Here is a 21,623-nt window from a genome sequence, read left to right on the forward strand (position 1 = left end):
GCCGTCTCCCAGTCTCTCTCAATGGAACCAAACCGACTCGCCCTTGGAAAGCTTCGACGGCGGCTACGCATCAATGCTTCTTCCCTGCTACATTTCAGTCCACGTTGCCGCGGTCTAGAACGGTCACACTGTTCTTTGGTCTAGACTCTGGATCCCCTCCAGTCTCTTATTCTCCCCTGCCTCCCTAGGTGGGAACAGACGATCCACAACCCGGTTGATCAGCTCAACTTCGGGATGATTGAACCATGCTGTTTGAGGTTTTTCTCCTAGCTAATGATGAGGTCTTCCAAGTTCTGGAAAGCTAAGGTATCTTCTGCTCGTGGCGGCACCAACTAAGCAACGTACGGGGAAAGGGGACCTCTGACAGCGCTAGCGGAACGAGCTTGATACATGCATATCCCCGGTATTCCACCCTTATTGCCAGGGGCTCAGGCTCCTTATTGACGGGGCAAGCGGAACTCTTAGTCTTACTCACACCATTGAGGGTCTCTCTCCGTAAGGCACGATGGTACCCCGTACTCCGTACAGCTAATGAGGTACTTTCTCGCCGAGCTGCCGAAGCGTCAAACAAAAGGTCTCCCGCATACCTTACCTTACCTCGCTCTTCGAAGTCCAGCATTCAAAAAATGCCAGCTGACCCAACTCCCAGATGTTCCAAGTGACAAACGTGCTAATTATACCGGTAGCCATTGTGATGGGAAAATGCCAAAAACCCGACTTCTGGACCGTTCATTGGCCAGCACGCCTGCAAGCCACGGCACACGTACAGCCGGCGCCTAGCACCGCCCACCATTGGCCCCCGAGCCGGTCCCCGTCTGTACCCTCGGCGCGTGTGTTTCACCTCTCACTGGTGCCAGTTTCACACAAGCCCACCTAACCAACCGACCCGGAAGCTGAGGAGGTGCCAGATTTCACCTTGTTTATTTCCCCTTCACCATCGAAGTAGAGTGCGGGATGGACGGTTTGGGCTGTGGTGATTCAAGCGGCCTGGCCCAGACGGACGATACATGGGTATTCTCGTATCTCTTAGTATTACTCAGCCTCTTTGCAAGAGCAGCACAAGGTAGTCAGTCGTATCTGGATCCTAGATTCTGGATTCCGAATGCTAGACTTACGGCGGCTGCTACCACCTTAATGTGTGGCAGGAGAACTTACGCCAACACAGGCACCAACAGTCAAGTGCGACATGAACGTGAGCCCCACAGGCTTCTCAACCTCCCGAGACAAGCTCATTTCCTCAGGACCTCTTCTGAAGCCAAAGGTTCCGAAAGACTAGTCAACTCTCCTACAGACTACCACGCAATGTCCCCTATCAGGCCATCACCGTCTCTCTCGCGAGTCACTGGTGCCGCTTACCGGACCCACGCACAAGAGCTGTCCACTTTTGTAGGTTCATATTGGCGCATGTAATGGGAGGACGATGGACAAATGTATTCGGCCAATATTTTTTGCGTATTGATCTCTAATTTGATAGAGACATTGGTCTAAATAAACCTAGTACCACATGCTACCACCTTTCACTTTGCATTGCAATTGCCCTTTAGTACCGCTTCTCCAATCAAGTAACAACCTGCATCGTCTTGTTAGCAATACTGTCTTGATAACGAAATGCCACTTTACTGTGTTGGGCTGGGTTGGGGGGACTTACCTTTTCTCTAAGAATACCAAGCCACTGTGCTGCGCTCATGCCCTGGTCCGCTCTGTCCTCCACCAGTAGTGTCTGCGCCCACAGCTTAAGGCTCGGTTCTCCGTCTTCGCGGACAATGTAGAGATGGGGCAGGATGATGCTGCCGACTCCCTTGGACTTGTGGTCCCGGCTCTTGTGAACGACTGCCCGTACGCGCTCGTTGAAATCGTTGTCCAGCTCCGGTAGAGCACCCTTGCCCACCCGCAACTGGGTCCTGTCCTCAACTCCAAACACGTCGGCCAGCAGCTGCGGCACGGCATCCCGGCCGGCCCAGAGGAACTGCGTCTGGCCGTCGTCGATGAGGTACAGACCGTACGGAGCAAACCTTTCTGACGAGAGATTCGCCGGCGGCGGGAGCACAATCTGGCTCGTCTCCGAGTCAGGCACACCTGCGTTGTCGGGCATGTCGTGCAACGAGTAGAGACGGGGGTAGATGTATTGCATGAGGAGAGGGACGGGAAGCGTCGAAAGCAGACAGAGGGCCGCCGACCGCAGGTCTGACGGGATTTGAGCCGACTTGCGGAGGCCGACATTTTTCATGAGACCCAAGAAGAGGATGGGGAGGCCGCGTAGGTTAGAGGGGAACTGCAGGCCGCCGCCCATGCTGCCGCCGGCGAGCTCCTTTCTGAAAGTTTGCAAGAGCTCGATCAACTTGTTCTGGAGAGAGTCGCGAGCAGCCTCCAGACCTCCACTCAAGGCGCGCTCGACGGCCTTGTGACTGAAGTAGGTGGTGATCGCCTGCTGATCCGCCGAGGCATAGATATCAGCGAGATTTGTAGTTGTCGGAAGAGCCAGCGTCATGACGCGGATGCGACGCTCTCCATTGCAGGTTGTGTGAAGAACGGCAGTCTGCAAGCACACCACGTTCTTCGTGAGGTTTTCGTCAATGGCAACCTCAACGACATAGCACTGATCGCGAGGGAAGGCGGGGAAGGCGCAAAGATCGGAGCTTCTGTTGAAGAAGTTACCATAGAAGGCGTTCATGCGCAGACCAGTGGTGGCACGAACACGGAGTACTGCTTCCAGTCCAATCTCTGATGACAAGTAGTCACTGAACTCGGAGGCGAACTTGATGGCGTCTTCCGGACGGCCGGCGTTCCAGCCCGGGTAAAACCAAGTCTGTCCACCAGTGTACCTGGGTAAGTTGCTCAAAGAGGCAACATCCTGGTATTGCGAGGAGAACAGGAACATGTCGATGGAGACCTGGTTCTTTGAGCATTCTACAGCAAAGCTCTTGTAGAAACTGTTGGCAGTTTGAAGCAGACTGCTTTCCTTGCTTGTACCCAGCAGCTTCTTGTCTTCGCGCATGTCCAGCTTGCCGACGCCAACATTGGGCAGCGAAGCGCTGAGCACCACGATCTTTCCGCCGAGAGCCGAAATCAGCTTGTGACCAGCTCGAAGGGCCGAGCCCATGGCAGATCCATTGTTCTGGTTGCTCTGGTACATTTCGGGCAGCTTGGTCAGAAAGCTCTCAATGCTCTGGCGGCTCTCCGTCAGGGGTACCAGCAGGTCTTGAGGCACAGGCAGGAATGGCTCGTCCAAATCGCTGACAACCAACATGCTGGTCTCAGTGTTCTCCTCACCATCCTTGGGAACCGAGAAGTAGTGCAGGCTGGAGTCCACGGCGATGAAACCCAGGCGAGTTCGGCGATCGGCGTTAGGTATTCTGTCGAGACTATCGAGGATGGTTCGGGCACTGGTCGCGAGAAGGCCGGTCGAGACTGCAGCGTAGCTCACGTCGAAGAGGAACAGGTAAACCAGCGGTTGAGGCGGGCGCACCATGTACTCCTGAGGCGCAACAAACTCGACAACAGAATAGTTGAGCTCGTAACGTCCCCAACGGTCAGTGCTCCTTTGCGAAGCAGCGTCCCAGTCGAAGGCTTGAGGAACATCATTCGTCAGGTTACACATGTTGCAACGCCATCGGTGTCCATGGTCCAGGAAGGTAACGAATGGGTTGATGTATGTTCTGCAGCGTCGGCAACGCGCGATGACCTGGTCCTGCACCACCGGAATCGGATCCTCGCTATCGTGGAGAGCTCCATAAGGCTGGATAACGAGCGCAAAGGGTAACCTCGATTTCTTCAGAAGAGAGTGTGTTGTCGGGACGGCGTTGAGAGTAGAGCGTACATATTTGGGACCGCAGTTCGCATCTGGTGAGGGGGTCACGCTAGTCTAGAGGTCTCGTTGTCAGAATTGAGCTTCAGGGTTGTGGGCATGGGTGGTGACGTACGTTGGGAGGAAGGATAATGGGAGGAGGGGGCAAGTCTAGCTCGGAGACGTTGAACGGCTGGTTCATCAAGTCGGTAGGGTAGAGCTGGTTAAGGGCCACAGGACGAGCGGCTTGGCCAGGAGGAGGCTGCTGCTGGTTCTGTTGGCCGCCGAGGTTCATTCCGGCCATCTGCTGGTTGAGGCCGCCGACGCTGGGGGCGGCAGGGGCAAGACCGGACGCAGGATATCCGGCATCAGGGGATTGATACGCGCCGTATCCTCCAGGTTGAGCGGCAGGGGGCTGGGGCATGCCGTACTGCTGAGGTTGAGGAGAGCCATAGGCGGCGGCAGCAGGTTGAGCATCCTGCGCGGGATATCCACCATAAGCCGCGGCCTGGGGCTGGGGCATGCCATATTGTTGTCCTTGAGGAGGTGCGCCGGCCGTGTTGGAGTTGGCGCCAGCTCCAAACTCATAAGCTTGGGTGGCATAACCTCTCTTCTTCTTCTTGCCTTGGTCGGCTGCAGCTGGCTGGGTAGCTTGAGCTCCCTGTGCATCGTAGCCATCCTGAGGCTGGTCGGAGTAGGGTTGTTGCTGCGGGGGATATTGGCCGTAGCCGTCGTTCGGCGCCGACATGGTGGGCGGTCGGGGCAAGGACGAGGTTGCGCTCGATAGTATTTAGGTGGGCTAGGATCCAAGCTGTGGCTTTGCGATGGATGGAAAGGTTGATGTTGGGGATGCGATTTGGTCGAGCGTGGCCAATGCCGGCTTTTTGGACGTACGCAATAGATGGCGTGGCGTTAGGTAGCGAGGGGTTCAAGGACAGCAAACGTTGGTCAATGGAGATGTGTCCACATGAACCAGATGACGAAGGGTGCTGGAGATACGTCAAGGCGAGGCTAACCTAGATACCCGAGCCAGGCTGCGATTGAGAAAGGGAGGGCGAAGTTGCAGTAGACAGGCAGCCTTGGGCAGAGTCGAATGGACAGGTGGTTCAACCCACTGGATCCAGCTCCAAGTCGACTAGGTATGCACCTCTATCGCAAGCAAGGGCTTAACTGGCGGGCTTAGCTGGAGACTGAAGTGTGTCCCATCATGGCGGCGGTCAGGACATGTGGCGGGGAGCTTCGGTGCACAGGCCAGGTGAGGCTGAGGCAGACGGAGAGCGGAATAACGGTCAGTCCGGAAAGAGCCCCACGCCGGACCCCATTCGGCAGATTTCCGGCGAGGGCCACACTTAGACAAGTCAGCCTGTCAGATACCTTACACTACAACAAGGACCTGGGCTGCTATGTAGTGTGCACAGGTCCTGAAAAACATCCCACCAAAGAGCAAAACTCCCAGGCATGCGTGATGCGAACCCTTTCTTATTCTTAATTGTCGTTTTTCGTCTTCTCATATATGATATCAAACGTCGTGGGGCAGACATGCATCCAGCAAGGTGCAATGCTCCCCTCAGCAGCGTCTCAGTTCCGTGCAAGTGACTGGGGACCTCCCTATAATAGGTAGAGCAAGTACTTTAGCATGGGGATAGGAAGACTTTGACTGAACCATGTTTTGTCATGTTATCCAAAGACGAGCTCTCGCATGAAAATACCCAACAGCATGAGCTTGACAACATCTCAGAGTTGACATTATCCCAGCTGGCTCTCGAACTAGACATCTAGCATTTGAGGAGCCATTGCTCGCATTCGACTTACTGCAAATTCGTGACCCATTGAAGGCACTGCCCGAGGGTATAATTAAGTGACCCTGATCAGAGTTTGGAAGCGCACATGATGTCTTCCCACCAGCACCACTAAGAAAGAGGAGGGAAACATTAAAAGGGGGGAGGCCGCGGGCGCGAGACTACGAGACTACCTGGTGAAGTAAGTACTACCACCGCAAGATCGAATACCTCCACTCACCTACGTACCTTTAGTGGGTATCTTGCCTACCTGGGTAAGACGGTTGATGCCTCCCGCTCATGGTCGCCCATTGGATTCTTCTTCTCAGCCTCTCAAGGCCCCGAATCTCCACTCGGTAGCCCCTGGACCCTCCCCTCCAAGATCCAAGTCCCCTGCGCCGAGGACTGGGCCGTCGCTCGATTGCGTGTCGGAACGACGCGATTCAACTTTCTCGCGCTGGGATGCGCCGTCCGCTGCCCGCGTGTAATCTGCGCCTAGATCGGACTGCCCGTCTGTATCCGTAGACTCCTACACTGCGTACCTTGGAATAGCTCACTACTCCGTATAGAGTACACAGCCAAGGTAGACGCGGATAGCGGGACGGGAAGGTGGGTGGTGGGGAGGGGAGAGGGTGGTACTGTAATACAAAATGTGCTGCTTCGTGAGGCGTACGGCCTGCGGCTTGCGACGTGCCACGGTCATGTCCATGTCTTTGCCTACTTCAACGGGCAGGTATTGGTATAAGGTAGAGAGGTAGCTACGCAGAGAGGTAAGGTAGACTGGGTTGTACGACTGACTGATTTCATCTGGACTTTTCCTCATTGTTCCTTTCCTGTCGCTCGTGCTTGCCCGTTTTCCTTCCAGCTCTGACTGAGCAGCTACCTTCCTTACCTTGCCTTGCTTTAGCTCCCACCCCTCCCTCTTCCTCCCTCCTCGATCTGCAGCCCGGCTCCCTCTTCGTCCAACGTCCGGCACCTGTTCTTCCTTTTCTCCCCTTTCCTTCTACCTAGTCTGCATGTGTGTAGTCTGTCGCCTCTTATTCACTTCGACCCCTTCACCATTCTACCAATACCGCCATCTAGTCAACCTCACGCAAATCCACAACCTACCCTTTGAGATCGACATCGCCCTACCTGTTTAAGAAGCCCTTAGTCGGACGGCGACTCGCTCGGTATTGCGCATTTTCTGCACCTTTTTTTTTTTTCCTTCTGGCAACATCATTTTTCTTGCTGTCGTTCCATACTGTTTTCTTCCTTTCAAAAAGTGAACAGGAAAGGACCAAAATCTCTCCACGGATCTCTCAACCACAAATTCTGAGCACAATCGCAATAATGGCGTGGGGCAAGAAAGCGCAACCGCCGCCCCCCCTTCGGCCGTGAGGTCAGTAAGATTCCTTCCCCGGACAACACCAGGGTGCACCTCTTGGCATTTCGAGGCTTGTCGCTTTTGCGCCTCAACCTTATGTTGTACCTCACGCGACTGTTACAAGAACGAGAGTCCCAGTCTTTGGACTCTTGGGAATACAGAAAACTGCTGACACATTCCGCGCAAACCCACAGGCAAATCATTCCCCTTGTAATCACCCTCCTCTTCCTCGGCGGCCTGGCCTGGGTGCTTTGGCAGGTGTACATCTCCGTCAACAAGATCCAAGAGTCTGCCTCGGAGCGCATGGGCAAGAAGAACGTCGTCTTCACAAAGGATGGCGTCCGCGTCGGCGTGAAGCACACCTCGAACGAGAACTACGTCGACAAAACCCAGAGCTGGGTCGTCAAGGCTTGGAATTTGAGCGGGAATACTGTCGGTCAGATCAAGAAGACCAAATGATGGGCGCGCATTACCAGCCATGCTGTCAGGAATGTCTAAGCGGGATGGGACGGCAGAGCGCAGGAAACCGATGCGAAAAACAGGCAAATCGGTACACTTGGAGTGGGCAGTCGGGCCAGCGATTGTTGAGATACCCAAAAACAGGGCCTGGGATGGTCAGTAAAAGTCATGGCTAAGAGGGGAAATGGGCAGCGGGCGCCGCCTGAGCGCCGAACGGACAAAGGTTGGGATGACATCTCAACGGGACTTGTTCGATGCAGTAGTGTCTGGCTCGGCGCAGCTGGAGTACATGCACCCTGCAGCTAGTCACGGCCAGAGAGCACTTTTTCACTTTCTGAGTTTGTCAGGATATTTGGACGGAATCGACGAGATTTCCATGGTCTACGTTCTGGTTTAAATGCGTAAGATGAGGAACAGACGTGGGCTACCTTTCGTTCTAAGCGTGAGATACATTACAAGACAACGCGATGGACAGATCGATTGAATGCAATTTTTGATAAGGAATGTGTATACGTAATACTGCATGATGCATGAGATATCAACTTTGAAGCCAAAGCCAACGGAAACAACAAATGTCCTCCTCCTGGGAAAACGCCGTGATATCAAAATCCCTTTCTCCAGGCCAAGGCCAACCCAGGCTCTGCTGCCTTTTACATGGTTACGAAGCTGAGCGACCTGCGACCTGCGACCTGCGACCTGCGACCCCAATTTTGTGCTTCTCCCTTGTCACTAGTGATGCGAGACATTGAATCCCACATTTCCCCCCCTTTCCGCATATCCCGCCAGATATCTCTCAGTAAGGAGAGAAAGAGCACATGTGTGTATATAGATAATATCCACAAGTAGGAAATGCCAGGGGATGGTCATAGATAAGACGTAAACTCGTGGTAATGTTCGTTTTGCGCTTGCATGATTTCCTCAAAAGGAAAAACTCACTGAGCGCCCGGGCGAACCGTCAACCAATTTTGCGCCACCCACTGGCCGGCCTGGCCAGCGGTGCCGGTGGCCTTGGCTAGCAGCTCGGCCTTGTTCTTTTCGACAAACTCCTTTTGCATGGCCTCGCGTTGCTGCAGAGGGTTCATGGAGTAGCCCGCGGACGGCGGGGCGAAGCGCGCCGAGAGCAGCTTTTCAAAGTTGTGGGCTTGCGGGTACGGCTGGGCCATGAGGCCGTCTCTCCTGATGAGCATTGATGGGATACGAACTTGCATCTGTGGAGTACGTTAGTTAATCGATGCAGAATAGCAAGGGGAGGCGATGTGAAGAAGAGGCTTTGCTTACCTGTGACAGAATGTGGGCGTACTTGACACCGAGTTCATCGCCGATGAACTTCAATCGTCCTACAACCCAGGCTCTTTGGGCGTCTGTCGTGTAGTCTTGCCCGTGCAAGCATGCCAGAGGCCAGGTGAGGAAGTAGCCGGGAAGACCCTTTTGCGATTCCTCCAGACCGCAGGCGAAGCCTGAGATGTTGGCCCGTTCGAGCAGTTCGGGCCTCTTGAGATGCCATCCGAGGTGGTACGGTACTGAGGCGATGATATCGCTGATGGTGTCAACGCATGTGCGCGCCGCTGTGGCGTACTCGGGTGTTGTCCGGTAGTCCACCGGCGAGCAGACCCAAGCAGCACAGCGTACGATGACGGATGCGAGGATGAGACGAGATACTCTTGCCATGTTCCATACACTCGCGATCCAGAAGTCTTGATAGACGTCCACACGACCAGGGAACACTTCTGCCTTTGCGTAATCTCCGTTGGGTACGTTATCCTCCCACGCTACCGTCGTGTACTGGAAGTAGTCTGGCGTGTTCCTCATCCAGCTCATTAGTTCTTGATCGACCGTTTGAGCCCGGCGAATCATGTCGAGCATGATGTCAATGTTCTCTGGGCTTCGGGCCACCGTTGACATCAACCTCGTAACCTCGGCACGCAGCTCAGCCGTCTTGATGTTGAGTCTCTGGCACTGGGCGGCAGACTCGTCTTTGACGGCATCGCTGAGCCACCATTCCACGCCCATGATTGGTGCCGTACCCGTGCTAAGCGTGTGGATGATCATCTGTGTCCGGACGGCAATGAAGAGAAGCAGGCCCGTCTTTGTTCTGAGTTGCTTGCGACCGCGAGCCTTTACTAATTGAATGGCGCCTTCAATGTGCGAGCCCCAGGCAAACATGCCCATCTGTCGAGCAGTCATGTTTTCGAAAAGACCCAGCATGAGAACGGAAGCGAGTGTGGCGTCGGATTTCGACTGGTCGGGGTCTTTGAGCGCGATGTGTGTCTCCGCCAGCGCTTTGGTGTAGTGACCGAGTGCTTTCTCGCTCAGTTGTGTCGCTGCTGCGTTTGGTCGGTTTCCTAGTGATGCCAGCGCGCACGCGTTGAACGCATGCTGCAAGTGGTGGTTCCCCTGGTCGACCTTCAACAGCGGCAAAAGGTACTCCATGAACCCACGCGTGCTTCCCTGCCTCGGTAGCAAGACATAATTGGCGACGAAGTGGCAGCTGGCCATTTGTTCCACTGGGACGTTCAGGCCAGGGCTGACGGCTGTGGGCGAATCGATCTCCTTCTTGAAAGTCGGTGAAATGCTCTTATCTGAGCCTGATGTCGGCGAGTCGAGGTCCTTTTCTTTCTGGGCAAGAGCCTTTCGGTTCGCCTTCTGCGCTCTTCTCTCTGTTGCTTTGGTCTCATTCCGGAAGACGAGGTCGAATTCGTCCTTGTAGCCGGGACATTGCCGGCGTGACTTGGCGCATTGGTTACATGTTGGCTTCGTCTCGTCACACTATAGCAGGAAAAGGCACCGTCAGTACACACTTCCACTTATTTGCCAACACTACCTCCCGGATGCCTTCATCTCAGATCTCACCTTTATCCTTCGAGTACGACACATCTGACAGCCCCTGGAGGGCTTCCCGCAGTAGACCATGATGAAGGTTTATTCTGAGATACTGTGGTTGAGGTTGTGATTCTGGTGATCGTAGCTTTGTGGCAGCGTTGAGATAGGCAGGGAGGCTAGCCAGTGACTATAAGACACTGCTTCGGAGGTGACCGGTTTTACAAGAACCGCAACGTTCGTCCCGTTACTTCAATCGTAGGATTATTCAAGGGTGATTCAGCGTATGATGATCACGCTGACGGCCGATCAGGGTGAGCGTGAAAGATCGACTGTTGATGCCTGGACCAAAGATTGCAGCGACATGAAACTCGCAGACAGGCGAGGCAGTGTTGTTTGGTGTGCGTAGGGTGATGACTATCTAAAGCTGAAGGGGATAATCAGCCGCTGGGCGACTTGATGTGGGTGTTTGGAACCAAGTGCCGGGGACAAGCCGGGTCCGGGAGCGCGTGTTCGTGTTGAGATGATAGAAGGGCGTAGTATGTGGCAAGAGACGGCGAGAGGCCAATGGCGAGACTAAATGAGAACCGAAGGTACGGATGGGAGACGGACAGTTGAATATGTCAAGTCGGTCTCGCGTTTCTGGGTATGCCAATTGGGTTGTAGAGTATTCGTGTTGAGCAGGAGGAATACGGAGCAAGGCAGCTGAGCAAGCAAGACGGTTCTATGCGTGGCTCGAGGCGTGAGTGGAAGCAGGTTGTGAGGGGAGTGAGAGCGGTAGACGACGTGGTAGAAGAATGGCAGGCGAGTGCATGGATGAAAGGCTTCCAAGCCACGCGGGTGGTGTTTGAGAACCGGCGCAGTTGCGAGTCTCACAGGGCCTGTTTCCCTGCTACGTCCGGGGGTGGCCGTGGTTAGGACGATCTGGGGTGTGCCTGGTCCGGCGACGGCAAGTGATGAGTGTCAAGATGGGATTGATGTTGCAGGATGCGCCGATGAGGCCGTGTGCGTAGGGTTCGGCTAGGGAATAGGGAGTACGGGAGTGTCGTGTGTTAGGGGCCAGAGTTGACTTCTTGACTCTTGGAAACTTGGATGCGAATATGTCGGGTTGAGACTTTTGAGTACGGATACCTCCTGGCTCTGGGACAAGGTAACAACGGACAAGCTAAGGTTCGGAGAGGTAAGGTAGGGCGGGTAGGAGATGCAATTATAATAAGTCGGGTCTATTGTTGAGTGTTCCGCGTTACTAAGATGATAGCGGAGGGCATGCACATGTGGCCAGAGATTCGCATCGGCAGAGAGATTAAGACACGAGGACTCGACGGGAAATGCCGTTCAAAAGGGGGGCGCTCTGCCGGTCTCTATCAATTTAGTAGTCTCTCAGTCCTCTATGAAGTCGTGTCAGGCAAATAGCAGTCCCTTGTCAAGAAAGTTCTCCTCTTCGGTGCAGATACACGAAGTACTCCGAACGGAGTAGCTAGGCCAAGGAAACACCAGATACATCCTGTGTACTGCAGGCCCCACAGAGAACTTCCATGTTATAGGTATCGCAGAAGTACCCTTTTCCTCACAAGCGCTGGCTGGCTTGGTCAAGCAGAGAGTCCGCAGAGAAGAACATAAGACATGGCTCCCATTCTCTCCATCTTCTCTTCCCCCGGGCATTGGATTAGAGGTACCTTGCTTCTCGTTATGGCGCATGTAGCTAGCCTGTAGCAGGCGATGCGTTGCATGGGGAGGGGTAGGGGGGAACATGATGGCGATGGGGTTTGTCATTGTGGGTGGGGGCAAAGGACGAGCAAGCAGGGGATACAAACGGGCTACTGTGTTATACGGTAACCAAGTATGGATACCTTGCTTTGTACGGAGAGGTTAGCTCTAAACTAACGGGCTGGCAGGGCAGAAGCCAGAGAGTCAGAGAGGGCAGAACTCGGTCGGAAAGCAGAATTGCGTCCGTCAAAGAAAGGAAACAGGGGAGCCCGCTTTGACAACAAGCTGTAGCTGCAGACGTTGCTGATCTGAGTTGGCGGCACACTCAGTCTCTATGGCAGAGGTCAGTGACCGAGGGGAAATGTAACTCTCCTGAGAACCCAAACCAGGAGAGGGGCTTTTGGTTGCACACCATGGCAAAGTCAAGCTGTTATTGGGGCCCTGTTTTTCCCCCTGGGTAATAATTTGTCCACCTGGGTACCACCGTACCATGCCACTGTCCACACGACTTTCAAGTACCTTTCCATGGCGTGCTGTATGCGTAGCAAGGTTCCCGTTAGTAGTGGTAGGGAGAAGCCTCGGGACTCGGAGGACCCCCGCCAACGGTAGCTGTCGCAGAAAGCGTGACAGTGAGAGGATGTGAAGCTGGCTTGGCTTGGCTTGTCTGCCGTATAGGATACGTCCGGGATCTTGGTGATACAGCATCGAGTATCGGGGAGTCGGGCCAGCTGGATCGGTGACCTGCCACTAGTACGTAGTGTACCTAGTAACTGGCTTTCACTGACTGGCTTTCTGCCACGCTGCTGGTTTGCCTTTTGCATCTGGCCCCATGGTTTGGTTCATTGTGTTTCCTTCAGCTGGACCCGAGTCTAGGGACGAGGGCTGCTGACGGGCGGACGCTTATACTACGGGATGGTAACGGGATCGACTCTGGAAGACGACATCGAGCGGAAAGAAGAACACAATGGCGGTGGGGTACCGTTCTCTCTGGCCGCATTCATCATGTCGGAATCTGCCACTATGGAGTCTGATTGATGGCGCGGAGGAGTCGGCAGTGTTGAGTTTCGACGGCAGTAACTACGAGTCTACGAATGCCCACACAACACAGTGGAGCAGGGTACGTACAAGGTACGGAGTACAAAGTGCAATATTTACCTACTAGCGCTGCCGTCTTTGGACGGTTTCACTGCACACTCAAAATTGACAGCCATTGAGGTCTGGACGGCTACTTCCGGAACGGACGCCGGGCCTGTCTTGGCATCTACGTACTGCAGGTACTCTTTCCTGAGGCACCCCAAGTTCTCTCTCGTCGCCTACCTACATAGGTACCTATACTTAGGTACCGCACGTACGCTCCAAGTATCAAGGCAAGTGCCTCTCTATAGAGGAAGGAACTTATCACTGCTCTTTCTCCGAGCTCAGCCTCTTCCTCGTAGTGTATTGAGTAGCCTACTAAGATATGTTATACTTGAAGCTACAAGTTTACCTTCCATCAAAATGAGGCAGCTGGAAAGACACAGCACAGAACATCCGTACGTTATTTTATAAAAGATCCACTGAATAATGACATCTCGATATCTCCTTGCCTCTTCTATGGACTTCCCACGAGACGGCGGCGTGAAGCCGAGACAACATGCTGAGACATTGGCATAGTGTCCCGTATCTGCACTGCCTGAGGAGACATGTGCCAGCAAGACATCCAAACAGCGTGGTGGGTTTGTCTGCTTACTGCCAGTTGGTGACTAATATGCAGGAAACAGGTGAGCGGCGCGGCCCCCAACGAAGAGCGACATCCAAGACAAGATAAAACAAGACAAAGCTGGGCCCACGAGTGTCTGTTTCGAGCGCATGGCTGGCGGGAAAAGCAAACATGGCTGGATGGATCCCCGGAATGCACATCACCTTCTGGTCTGTCCTGTCTTACTCTGATTCTGACTCTCTAGTCTAATACCTGTGCTTGGGCGGCATTGATGGGCTCGACTGTGACGGAGATTTTGTCTGCCAATCTGCCAGACTAACATTCCGGTTCGGACCGTTGGTAAACCCTCTGCCTCAACGCAAGTTGCAACTATCGTCTTGCCGGTGCAGAAATACTGCATCCGCTCGTTAGCAGAAAGTGAAAGTCGCGTCACGCCAAGCCATTGACAGAAATCCCGTCATCTCAGAGTCCAGACAACCAACAACAACCGACAAGCTCAACCTTGAACCCACAACCCAATCCAACGTACCAACGCACAGTTACAACTTACCCGACCTAGTTGACTCGACTCGGACAAACAGAGGAAGGTGTCACTGCACTGTCTCCGGCTCACGGACCTCGCGTGGCGGTCGCTGTGAAGCACAGTCAAAGTCTTGTTTCTTTTGCTTCCACTCTCCGCTCCCATCCACCGCCTGCGACCTGAGCACGCTGAGGTACCCCCAAGGCATGCTACTGTATGACAAGACAAGACAAGAGTTCCGACTGGAGACAACATGCTACGATTTCCAATGGAAGCTAAGCTACCTTTACGCTAGAAGCCCCCATCAGCTGCAGATAAAGTGGCATGGAAGGAATCCTGCACTGAACCCTTCCCTGTCAACTGGCTGGGTTGACAAGACCATCACGCCAGCCAGTGCGTCCGATGCTTTGCGCAGCCTCATTGTCTCATTCACAGACTCACAGTCGACCACTTCTTGGGTTCCTCGTCCCCTCTTGGTGCGACGATGGCGGCGATGGATTACGGCAACCTTCCTTGGCCATCCAATTGTTTTCCAATCATCATTGATCCAATGACCCAATAACGTTGCCTGTCACTTGCCCATCAACCCCTTCTGACATCTATCGTATGGCCAGGCACAATCGTCAGAGCCTAATCAGTTCAGACGCACAGTCGAACCAGATCAAGACGAGTACGGCTTCCAGTCGTTCAACTGCCCTCAATATAGCGGAAGTACGCCGACTGCTCCGATACTTTGCTCGCCGCGCCGCCGAACCGCAAAATCTATCAGAGGCGATGAAGCCAACAGCCAAACCTACATGGAAGCCCCTCTCCGCAAATCATCCTATCTCAAGCTAGAGGTGTCGTTTCCACTCATCACTGGGCCTTAATCAGGCCAACACTAGCACATAAACACTCTCGCCGGGCCAGGCCAGGAAAAACTCAACCAGGAGTCCAGGATCGCAAGCTTCCGCAGCTACCTAGCCTGGGGCCCCCAAGGCCCCTTGACTATCTTCGCAGTCTCCGGAAATAGCCAAGCATGGTCGGTCGATCACAGCATACCGTGCTGCTTCTCTCAGATCTCCAGATATCGTTCTGACGAGACCACGGGGCCTGCCACTCATACCTGGCACACACCCACACCACCACCCGATGCATCCAATGACCCCAAGTCCACACTGGAGAGGCACAGAGGATAAATCCTCGATTCGGCTCTAGAACCCTGGCCTGGGCTCACGCATTAGGAGATGGCAAAGGTGGGCTGCATGTTACCAGTCATTTATGACAACGTCCCAACCTCCTCTCCGATTGTGGAGTCACCAAATCTTCGTGCGTGGTGCGACTTGAGTATCCATATGAATGGATACACCAAACGAGAACCGACAGCTGCAGCGGATCAAGCTCGACGGATACCACGCATATCACATCTTGTACAGTGTGTGTATCCGTGCCAGAGATACATGTTGTCTACATCTTGCGAACCGTCGAGAGGGGCTTCATAGCAGTAGCACAAGACAACCCCCAACCACAGGAAAGTCTATCCGTTGCGGATGTAAGCTGGCTTATCCAAGAACTCAACCGACTAGTGAATCTTGAATTCAAGCAGGTCATCCAACTCACCTTACTCGCGGCTCCGGGCTTTCGCTCTGCACGGGCCGCGTCTATCTTTCCAAGCCGGCCGACTGCTGTTGTCTCTCAGGCGTCCCTTCGTCATCCACGCATAGACAGCCGATGAGGTGGCAGGTTGTACTCCTTGCCGGCGTGTGCAACAAACTCTTCCATTTTGCCTCGACTTTGCTTGCTTCTTGAAAGCCGCTGATCAAGACTACTGTGTACACTCGTCGTCGGTTGAGTTTACGGTCAGGCTGCCTAGCCGGAAATCACGGGAACCTCGCTCGGCCAAGGTAAATAAACTCTACCGTCATTAACGACAATGAGGGGTGAGGTAATCTGCAAAGTCAAAACGCAACGAGGGTTGAACGGTTGGATGCGATTTCAACATATCCCAGTCTGATTGAGTAAACAGCTCCGTCGGCCGAATAATTTGGTGCTTCCTCCATGTTTTGCTACTCAGTACAGCCCTAGGGGCGTTACAATCGTCCCATAATCCATCATGCCGTATGTGACTCTTTCAAATCCCTTTACCAGGAGACGGGAGTTCTAGAACGCGCCGTTGGACTTTTGCAGAGTTCCTCGCATTCTCGCACACTTCTTCGGACTTTTAACCGTTTTATCTTTCTTTGCCGTGGTTTCTTCCTTGCAAGTGCCGCGGCGCAGGGTTTTAGGCATATCTCCATCCAACTCACTACCTCTTCATATACGGCTTGTGTATTTAAATCCGCAAAGAAACAACAAGGGATGTCTTCGCAATGAGGTTATTTGTCACCTCTCTCAATATGGAGATGGCGACCCGAAACACATCGGTGGCCCGCCCCTCAGAATCAGACCCGCCAATACGGCTCCGGGCATCGGGCATGCGTTACTCCATACAGCAACGGAAAGCCGACGATATGGTACACAACGTATGACAAGACAAGGCTACGTTTCTCGGTTTGTAAAACATCATCGCCCCCCCCCCCCCAATCCTCAATGCCTGTATCCGTGTATGCCGTATGCCGTATGCCGCCGCCGATCAACCATATACACTACCTTGTGTGGGTTGAGCTACGGGGTAGATCCCTTCCCTAACCCCTCCCCCAAACTTCAAGGTTTGGACCCAAATCGATGGGACAGAGAACAACATGAACCACTCATATCCTCCCCGGAGCTCCGCGATGACCCTCCCTCTCTCTCCCTCTCTCGAGGTACCGAGGCTTATACAAAAACCAAACAACGAAATGCCGGTTCAGCTTAACGATGGCAAATTGAAGTAGGGTTCCAAACAAATTGACAGATCTAAGGCCGCCTGCGCTGGAGGTGGGACAGAGGGAAAGTGAGTGTGGCAAGCGCCACCCCTCGTCTCACAACTTCATCTCTTCAATGCCTCGGCCAAAGACAAAAGCAGAGGAGAGAATCAGGGAAAACCCGAGACAATTACCCTTTGCCCCCTCTCCTGATGAACACGTGGTGACCTGGACGTGTCTGGAAATTAATTAACATTGTACGTGGGTGGATGGGTTGGGAATTAATTCAATGTCCATAGGGCGGAAGATGACGATGAACTGGTTGTCCGCCTCGGCTTCTTCCACCTAAGGATTTTTTTTCAAGGTCAGGGAACCATCCCACGCAGAGAGAGAGGGAGAGCGGGGGGCGCAAATCCCTTCAAAAACAAGAAAACTTGATCTTCCCGCCAGCCGTTTCTTATTGACGACAATGTGTGGTTCCTGGAATAATACCGACGATTCGACGAACCCCACCGCCATACAGCTCATGCGTGCAAATGTTCCTCACTTTTGGTCCCCTCACCGTCTCCTCAAGAGAATAAACAAGAACTACCCGACCCCCTCCAGGACAGGGGGACGCAATGGGGGCGCGGGGGAGGGAAGAAGACGGTCATGTAGCGCCAACTCTGGATGTGATGCAATGTGATGCGATGCGATCGCCGAGGTTGATCGTCGGGTTACCCGCACCGCAACCGCTCCTCTTTGCTCCCTCACGGCCCTGGACCTGGGTCCCATGCGACCCTGATCTCTATGGATCAGGATCTTGGTGCCTTTTGATTCCCGTCCCGAAGTCCCGGCAGCGGATAGATACACTGTAAGGTAAATAGATGCACCTACTATCCACGGCCCAGTTTAGATGACGGGAACCTCCTCTTCCAAAGCCATGTTCTCGGGGCTTCAAATCATGGTACATCTGTCGCCCAAAAAAGTTACGAATCGGCCGTGCAACGAAGAACAACCCGTCCCCCCCCCCGCCCCCCCCCGGGGGGACTCCCCGTCCAGTATTATTCTATCCCTTCCTTGTGACCTCCCTGAGTCCCTCAAGGGGCCTCGATACCCAAGTCCTGCTGTAGCCAGTCAGGAAAAACTTGACCCAGTTCTGCGCGGGAAGGGGAGGGTAGGGGAGGTGGATATGGAAGGGGGGGAGGGAGGAGGGAGAGGGAGGGTCCCTCTTCTTCCGGATCCCGGGATGAGAAGCTATCTCAGTTTGGAAATGCTTGCGGACTACATACATACAAGCACTTGCAGCAAGTCTGCAGCACTGCAGCCGCATCCCACCCGACCACCAAGTCCTTCCATCTCAACTCCCGACGCTGTCAAATGTACGCAATGACGGGCCTTTCCCTCTGGGAAGGCCTGAGCAGAGGCTGCCAGTGTTGCCTGTTAGTCTCCAGGCAAGTACGTTGTATATTGAATGTGCGTCACATTTGATCTAGATCACTGTCATTTCACCGTTGTTGTATCCGTAACTCATCCTATCATCAGCTCAACGGCATGGTAAAGCCTAAAGGAAGGGGGGAGACTGCGGTTTTTTTTTGGGAAAACCTGGTATCTTTTCAATCCTCCAAACCATGGGTGGAATCCTAGTCCATCCAATCAACCCACGACTTGTCTATACTCTTTTTTCTAGTTATCCAGTCCTAGCGGTATTCTGGCAGAGCCCACCTCGGCTCGTCAAGATCGTTGGATTACCATCCTCCAACTGCTAGCCACAGGGCCGGGTCGAGGCGGGGCACACATTTGCATACAGCCTATGCCGGACAACGGTGCGTTTCCGTCCTCGAGACAGGTTCCCGGTGGCTTCTCAGCCCTCAAAAAGGCCAGCTACTCCCTCCAAGGCATCTGGTGTGGCACGCCCCCTATCAGTAACCCCACCGCCCCGTGTTCTCGACTCGCTGGCCGGTGTCATAAACTCTTGAGCCATTTTGCTACGATTTGACCTCTTGCTGTGTCCGAAGCCACTGTTCTTAGGAAGCTTTCCCATCTCGGCAATACTAACTCCTTTAAGATCCTTGAGCAGGTCAAGCACAAGTGCTCTCTGCTGCCGCGTGTGTGAGGCTGGCTTGGCCACAAAGTCATTGAGTCTGTCAAGGTCTGCTTGCCTAATGTTGGGCAGAGACATGAGGATGTCGCGCGGGGTGCTCGTGACAGGGCTATAGTAGACCACTATGGCAGCGATCAGAGACGCCAAGTCCTTTTGTAGATCTACAAAGTAAGGCTCATGGAAAGAGGTGATGCAAGCCCGGAGCACGTCCGAGGCTATGTATTCCCTGATGGCCGTGGCTGCTTCCGCAGATACTGGCGTGGTATCAAGGTATGGGTCCCTGTTAGACGGTGCCGCCTCAGCGCCATCCTGAGGTAAAGATTTCGGCGACAGTGGCTCAGCCACGGTAAAGTCTGGGACGATGGATCGGAACACTCGCAGAATTATGCTGCAGCAACGAGTGTCTCGCATACGAATGGCGTGCGTGCAGAAGAGTAGCAGTGGCTCGACAACGGTCGACTGCATCAAGCAAAACTTCCTAAGTGATGGATACTTCCGTGCATGCTCTTGACCGTTCTGAGATCTCAATGGGGCGGGGTCTAGAAATCCATGTCAGCTTATTCGCCATGTTTACCGTCTCTCCGAAATCCAGGAATCAGCACCGCCATCTCCACCAGCATCTGCTCCCAGCCGAGGCACACAGGGAAATGAGGAGGATGAGGAGCGGGGTAGCAGACAAGTAGTCTACTGAGCGACCCAAAGGGATCCTGGAGAAGGAGAAGCGAGGGGGGACGGCGACAATCTAACCGAGGAAGAAAGGGGAGATGGACGAGGGTCAAGTCCAGGAAGAAGAAAGAAGAAGAAAAAAACTTACTCCTTTTCGTAGGGTCCAGGAAATCCGCCACCATGATGACTGCAGTGTAAGTGACTTGGCGCAAGATACTCTCCGACTTCATCTCCTCTGTCAGAGCATCAGCAGCTGCCTGAATCGCCTGCTGACGTTCCAAGTTCTCCCATTCGGCATTGATCTTGGCGTCCATTTGCTGGAAACAGGCTGCTAAAAGTGGAGGTAGGAAATGCTCTCGTTGCTCGAGGGGACAGTCATCCACAAGATACCTGACGAGGTTGAGCAGATTAATTTGCTGATGTGCTGAAAGGTGGAATGAGTTCTGGAAGAGTGCTTGCGCAAGCGGACCGGGCAGCTCGCTGAAGCCGTAAAACTGCATCTCCAAACGACTCATGCAATAGATGATCGCGTAGCAAGTTTCCCTAACGAATCGTACCGTTCCGCGGATTGTCGACGCAAGACCTTCGAGGGTGTTCTTCTTATCCATGACTCTCGCGTAGAACTCATCTTTGCTGCCTTCCGATATGCCTGCTTGCCAGAAACGGTCGCTAAGCACATTGCCAACAACAGACTTCATCTCGTTGGGCAGTTCTGTCCAGTTATCCGGGTTGTGCGAGGCATGAGCATGGCTACAAAGCTTGTCAGTCGACGAATATCATGAGCGATTACGCGAAATTTTACCTGAGGAACTGCAAAAGGTCCGGAAGGATTAGCGGGAAGCTATCATTCCATAGCTGGTACGAGACTTGAAATGGCGTTGACGTCTTCTCAAGCTTCTCGACAGAAAATGACAAGAAAGATTTGGTAGGGCGGAGTGGCAACATCTGTAGACAGGTCAGCATACCACCGCGACGAATGTGTCGAGTTTCTACCAACCTTTTGTCTTTCCTCCAGTTCGGCCTGCAGAGCCAAACCCTCCGCATCCAACTCGCAGGAGCCCCATTCCTTGACTTCATGAACGCGATGGCTCATCAAGTATCTCTTCGCCTTGTCCAAGGCCATCAATTCGCAAAAGCCAGAGTACGACGACAATGCATTCTTCAGCTCTTGGTTTTGCCATGAGGATGTGACAGGCTTGATGAATTGCTGGAGGCGTTCAACCTGTTTGGAGGGGTCGATGTTGGATGCTCGGTGAATGATGATGAAGAGGAAGCTTTGATAAGCGATTTGGCGTTTCTCATCCAGAGTACCAGACGAGATCATGTCGTTAACCTTCGCCTCGATTTGGTCATAGACAGCGAGTAAGTGGTCAGGAACCTTGGAGGCTAGTCTCTGCAACTCCACCATGCTTTCAGACTGGAAGTCCTTGATCGCTTCATTGAAAGCACGGTGCTCCGGCTGGGGCGACGGCCAGGTCATCAAAATGTGTTCGAGAACCTTGAGCATGAAGCCTGGGTTCTTGTCAAGTGCAGTTGTTGAGAAGGCGACCAATAACTGCAAAACTCTCTTTCGAATCAGAGGATCCTCGAACTTCATCTCGAGAAGTTTGGTGCACCACGACTCCAAATCCCTCTCTAGTGCAGCACGCTGTTGCTCCTATAAGTAGGTTAGTATTGGCTCGAATACATGAGTCTACATCACCTACGTAGTCTGGCAAGCTCTGCTGGGTGCTGCTTGCTCTCCACTTCATGTAGCCTTTGAGTGCAGCCTCAATGACTGTGAACTGAGCATCGACACGCAGAACAGGCATAGAGTGTTTGAAATACGTTGCGACTAAAAGGTCAGCTTTTCGGCTTCCGCCCAAGACACATAGTTGTCAACTCACCATCCATTGGCGGGCTATCGTCATACAGATGCTGCA

The 21,623-nt window shown here is 53.6% G+C and overlaps 7 protein-coding genes across 7 annotated transcripts; 3 read left to right on the top strand and 4 right to left on the bottom strand.

The window, feature by feature from the left end:
- The first annotated feature begins 875 nt into the window (after positions 1-875).
- BDP55DRAFT_681551 (uncharacterized protein) lies at positions 876-1,442 on the top strand. The gene has a single exon (XM_060576199.1). The coding sequence runs from the start codon at positions 955-957 to the stop codon at positions 1,408-1,410; it is 456 nt and encodes a 151-aa protein (XP_060423634.1). The 5' UTR covers positions 876-954; the 3' UTR covers positions 1,411-1,442.
- Positions 1,443-1,558: 116 nt separating this feature from the next.
- Positions 1,559-4,532, bottom strand: BDP55DRAFT_564328 (Sec23/Sec24 trunk domain-containing protein; the record flags this gene model as incomplete). The annotated part of the gene is made up of 2 exons (XM_060570324.1): positions 1,559-3,862; positions 3,921-4,532. 2 exons carry the CDS (start codon positions 4,530-4,532, stop codon positions 1,559-1,561), a joined length of 2,916 nt encoding a protein of 971 aa, XP_060423635.1.
- Positions 4,533-5,058: 526 nt separating this feature from the next.
- BDP55DRAFT_681555 (uncharacterized protein) lies at positions 5,059-5,726 on the bottom strand. Its single transcript, XM_060576200.1, has one exon. It carries the CDS (start codon positions 5,323-5,325, stop codon positions 5,143-5,145), a length of 183 nt encoding a protein of 60 aa, XP_060423636.1. The 5' UTR covers positions 5,326-5,726; the 3' UTR covers positions 5,059-5,142.
- A 1,168-nt stretch (positions 5,727-6,894) lies between these two features.
- On the top strand, positions 6,895-7,387 carry BDP55DRAFT_564397 (uncharacterized protein; the record flags this gene model as incomplete). The annotated part of the gene is made up of 2 exons (XM_060570330.1): positions 6,895-6,938; positions 7,123-7,387. 2 exons carry the CDS (start codon positions 6,895-6,897, stop codon positions 7,385-7,387), a joined length of 309 nt encoding a protein of 102 aa, XP_060423637.1.
- Positions 7,388-8,319: 932 nt separating this feature from the next.
- Positions 8,320-10,297, bottom strand: BDP55DRAFT_564306 (uncharacterized protein; the record flags this gene model as incomplete). The annotated part of the gene is made up of 3 exons (XM_060570322.1): positions 8,320-8,595; positions 8,666-10,153; positions 10,238-10,297. The coding sequence occupies 3 exons, from the start codon at positions 10,295-10,297 to the stop codon at positions 8,320-8,322; spliced, it is 1,824 nt and encodes a 607-aa protein (XP_060423638.1).
- Positions 10,298-13,781: 3,484 nt separating this feature from the next.
- Positions 13,782-14,999, top strand: BDP55DRAFT_637528 (uncharacterized protein; the record flags this gene model as incomplete). The annotated part of the gene is made up of 3 exons (XM_060572994.1): positions 13,782-13,853; positions 14,022-14,606; positions 14,745-14,999. 3 exons carry the CDS (start codon positions 13,782-13,784, stop codon positions 14,997-14,999), a joined length of 912 nt encoding a protein of 303 aa, XP_060423639.1.
- A 3,560-nt stretch (positions 15,000-18,559) lies between these two features.
- BDP55DRAFT_374013 (uncharacterized protein) lies at positions 18,560-21,623 on the bottom strand. Its single transcript, XM_060567118.1, has 6 exons — positions 21,588-21,623; positions 21,408-21,535; positions 20,699-21,358; positions 20,504-20,646; positions 19,850-20,451; positions 18,560-19,574 (listed from the first exon to the last, which is right to left on the bottom strand). The coding sequence occupies exons 1-6, from the start codon at positions 21,592-21,594 to the stop codon at positions 18,796-18,798; spliced, it is 2,319 nt and encodes a 772-aa protein (XP_060423640.1). The 5' UTR covers positions 21,595-21,623; the 3' UTR covers positions 18,560-18,795.

This window comes from Colletotrichum godetiae, assembly GCF_030913485.1.
Source record: "Colletotrichum godetiae strain CBS 193.32 chromosome Unknown BDP55scaffold_68, whole genome shotgun sequence".
Lineage (NCBI taxonomy): Eukaryota > Fungi > Ascomycota > Sordariomycetes > Glomerellales > Glomerellaceae > Colletotrichum > Colletotrichum godetiae.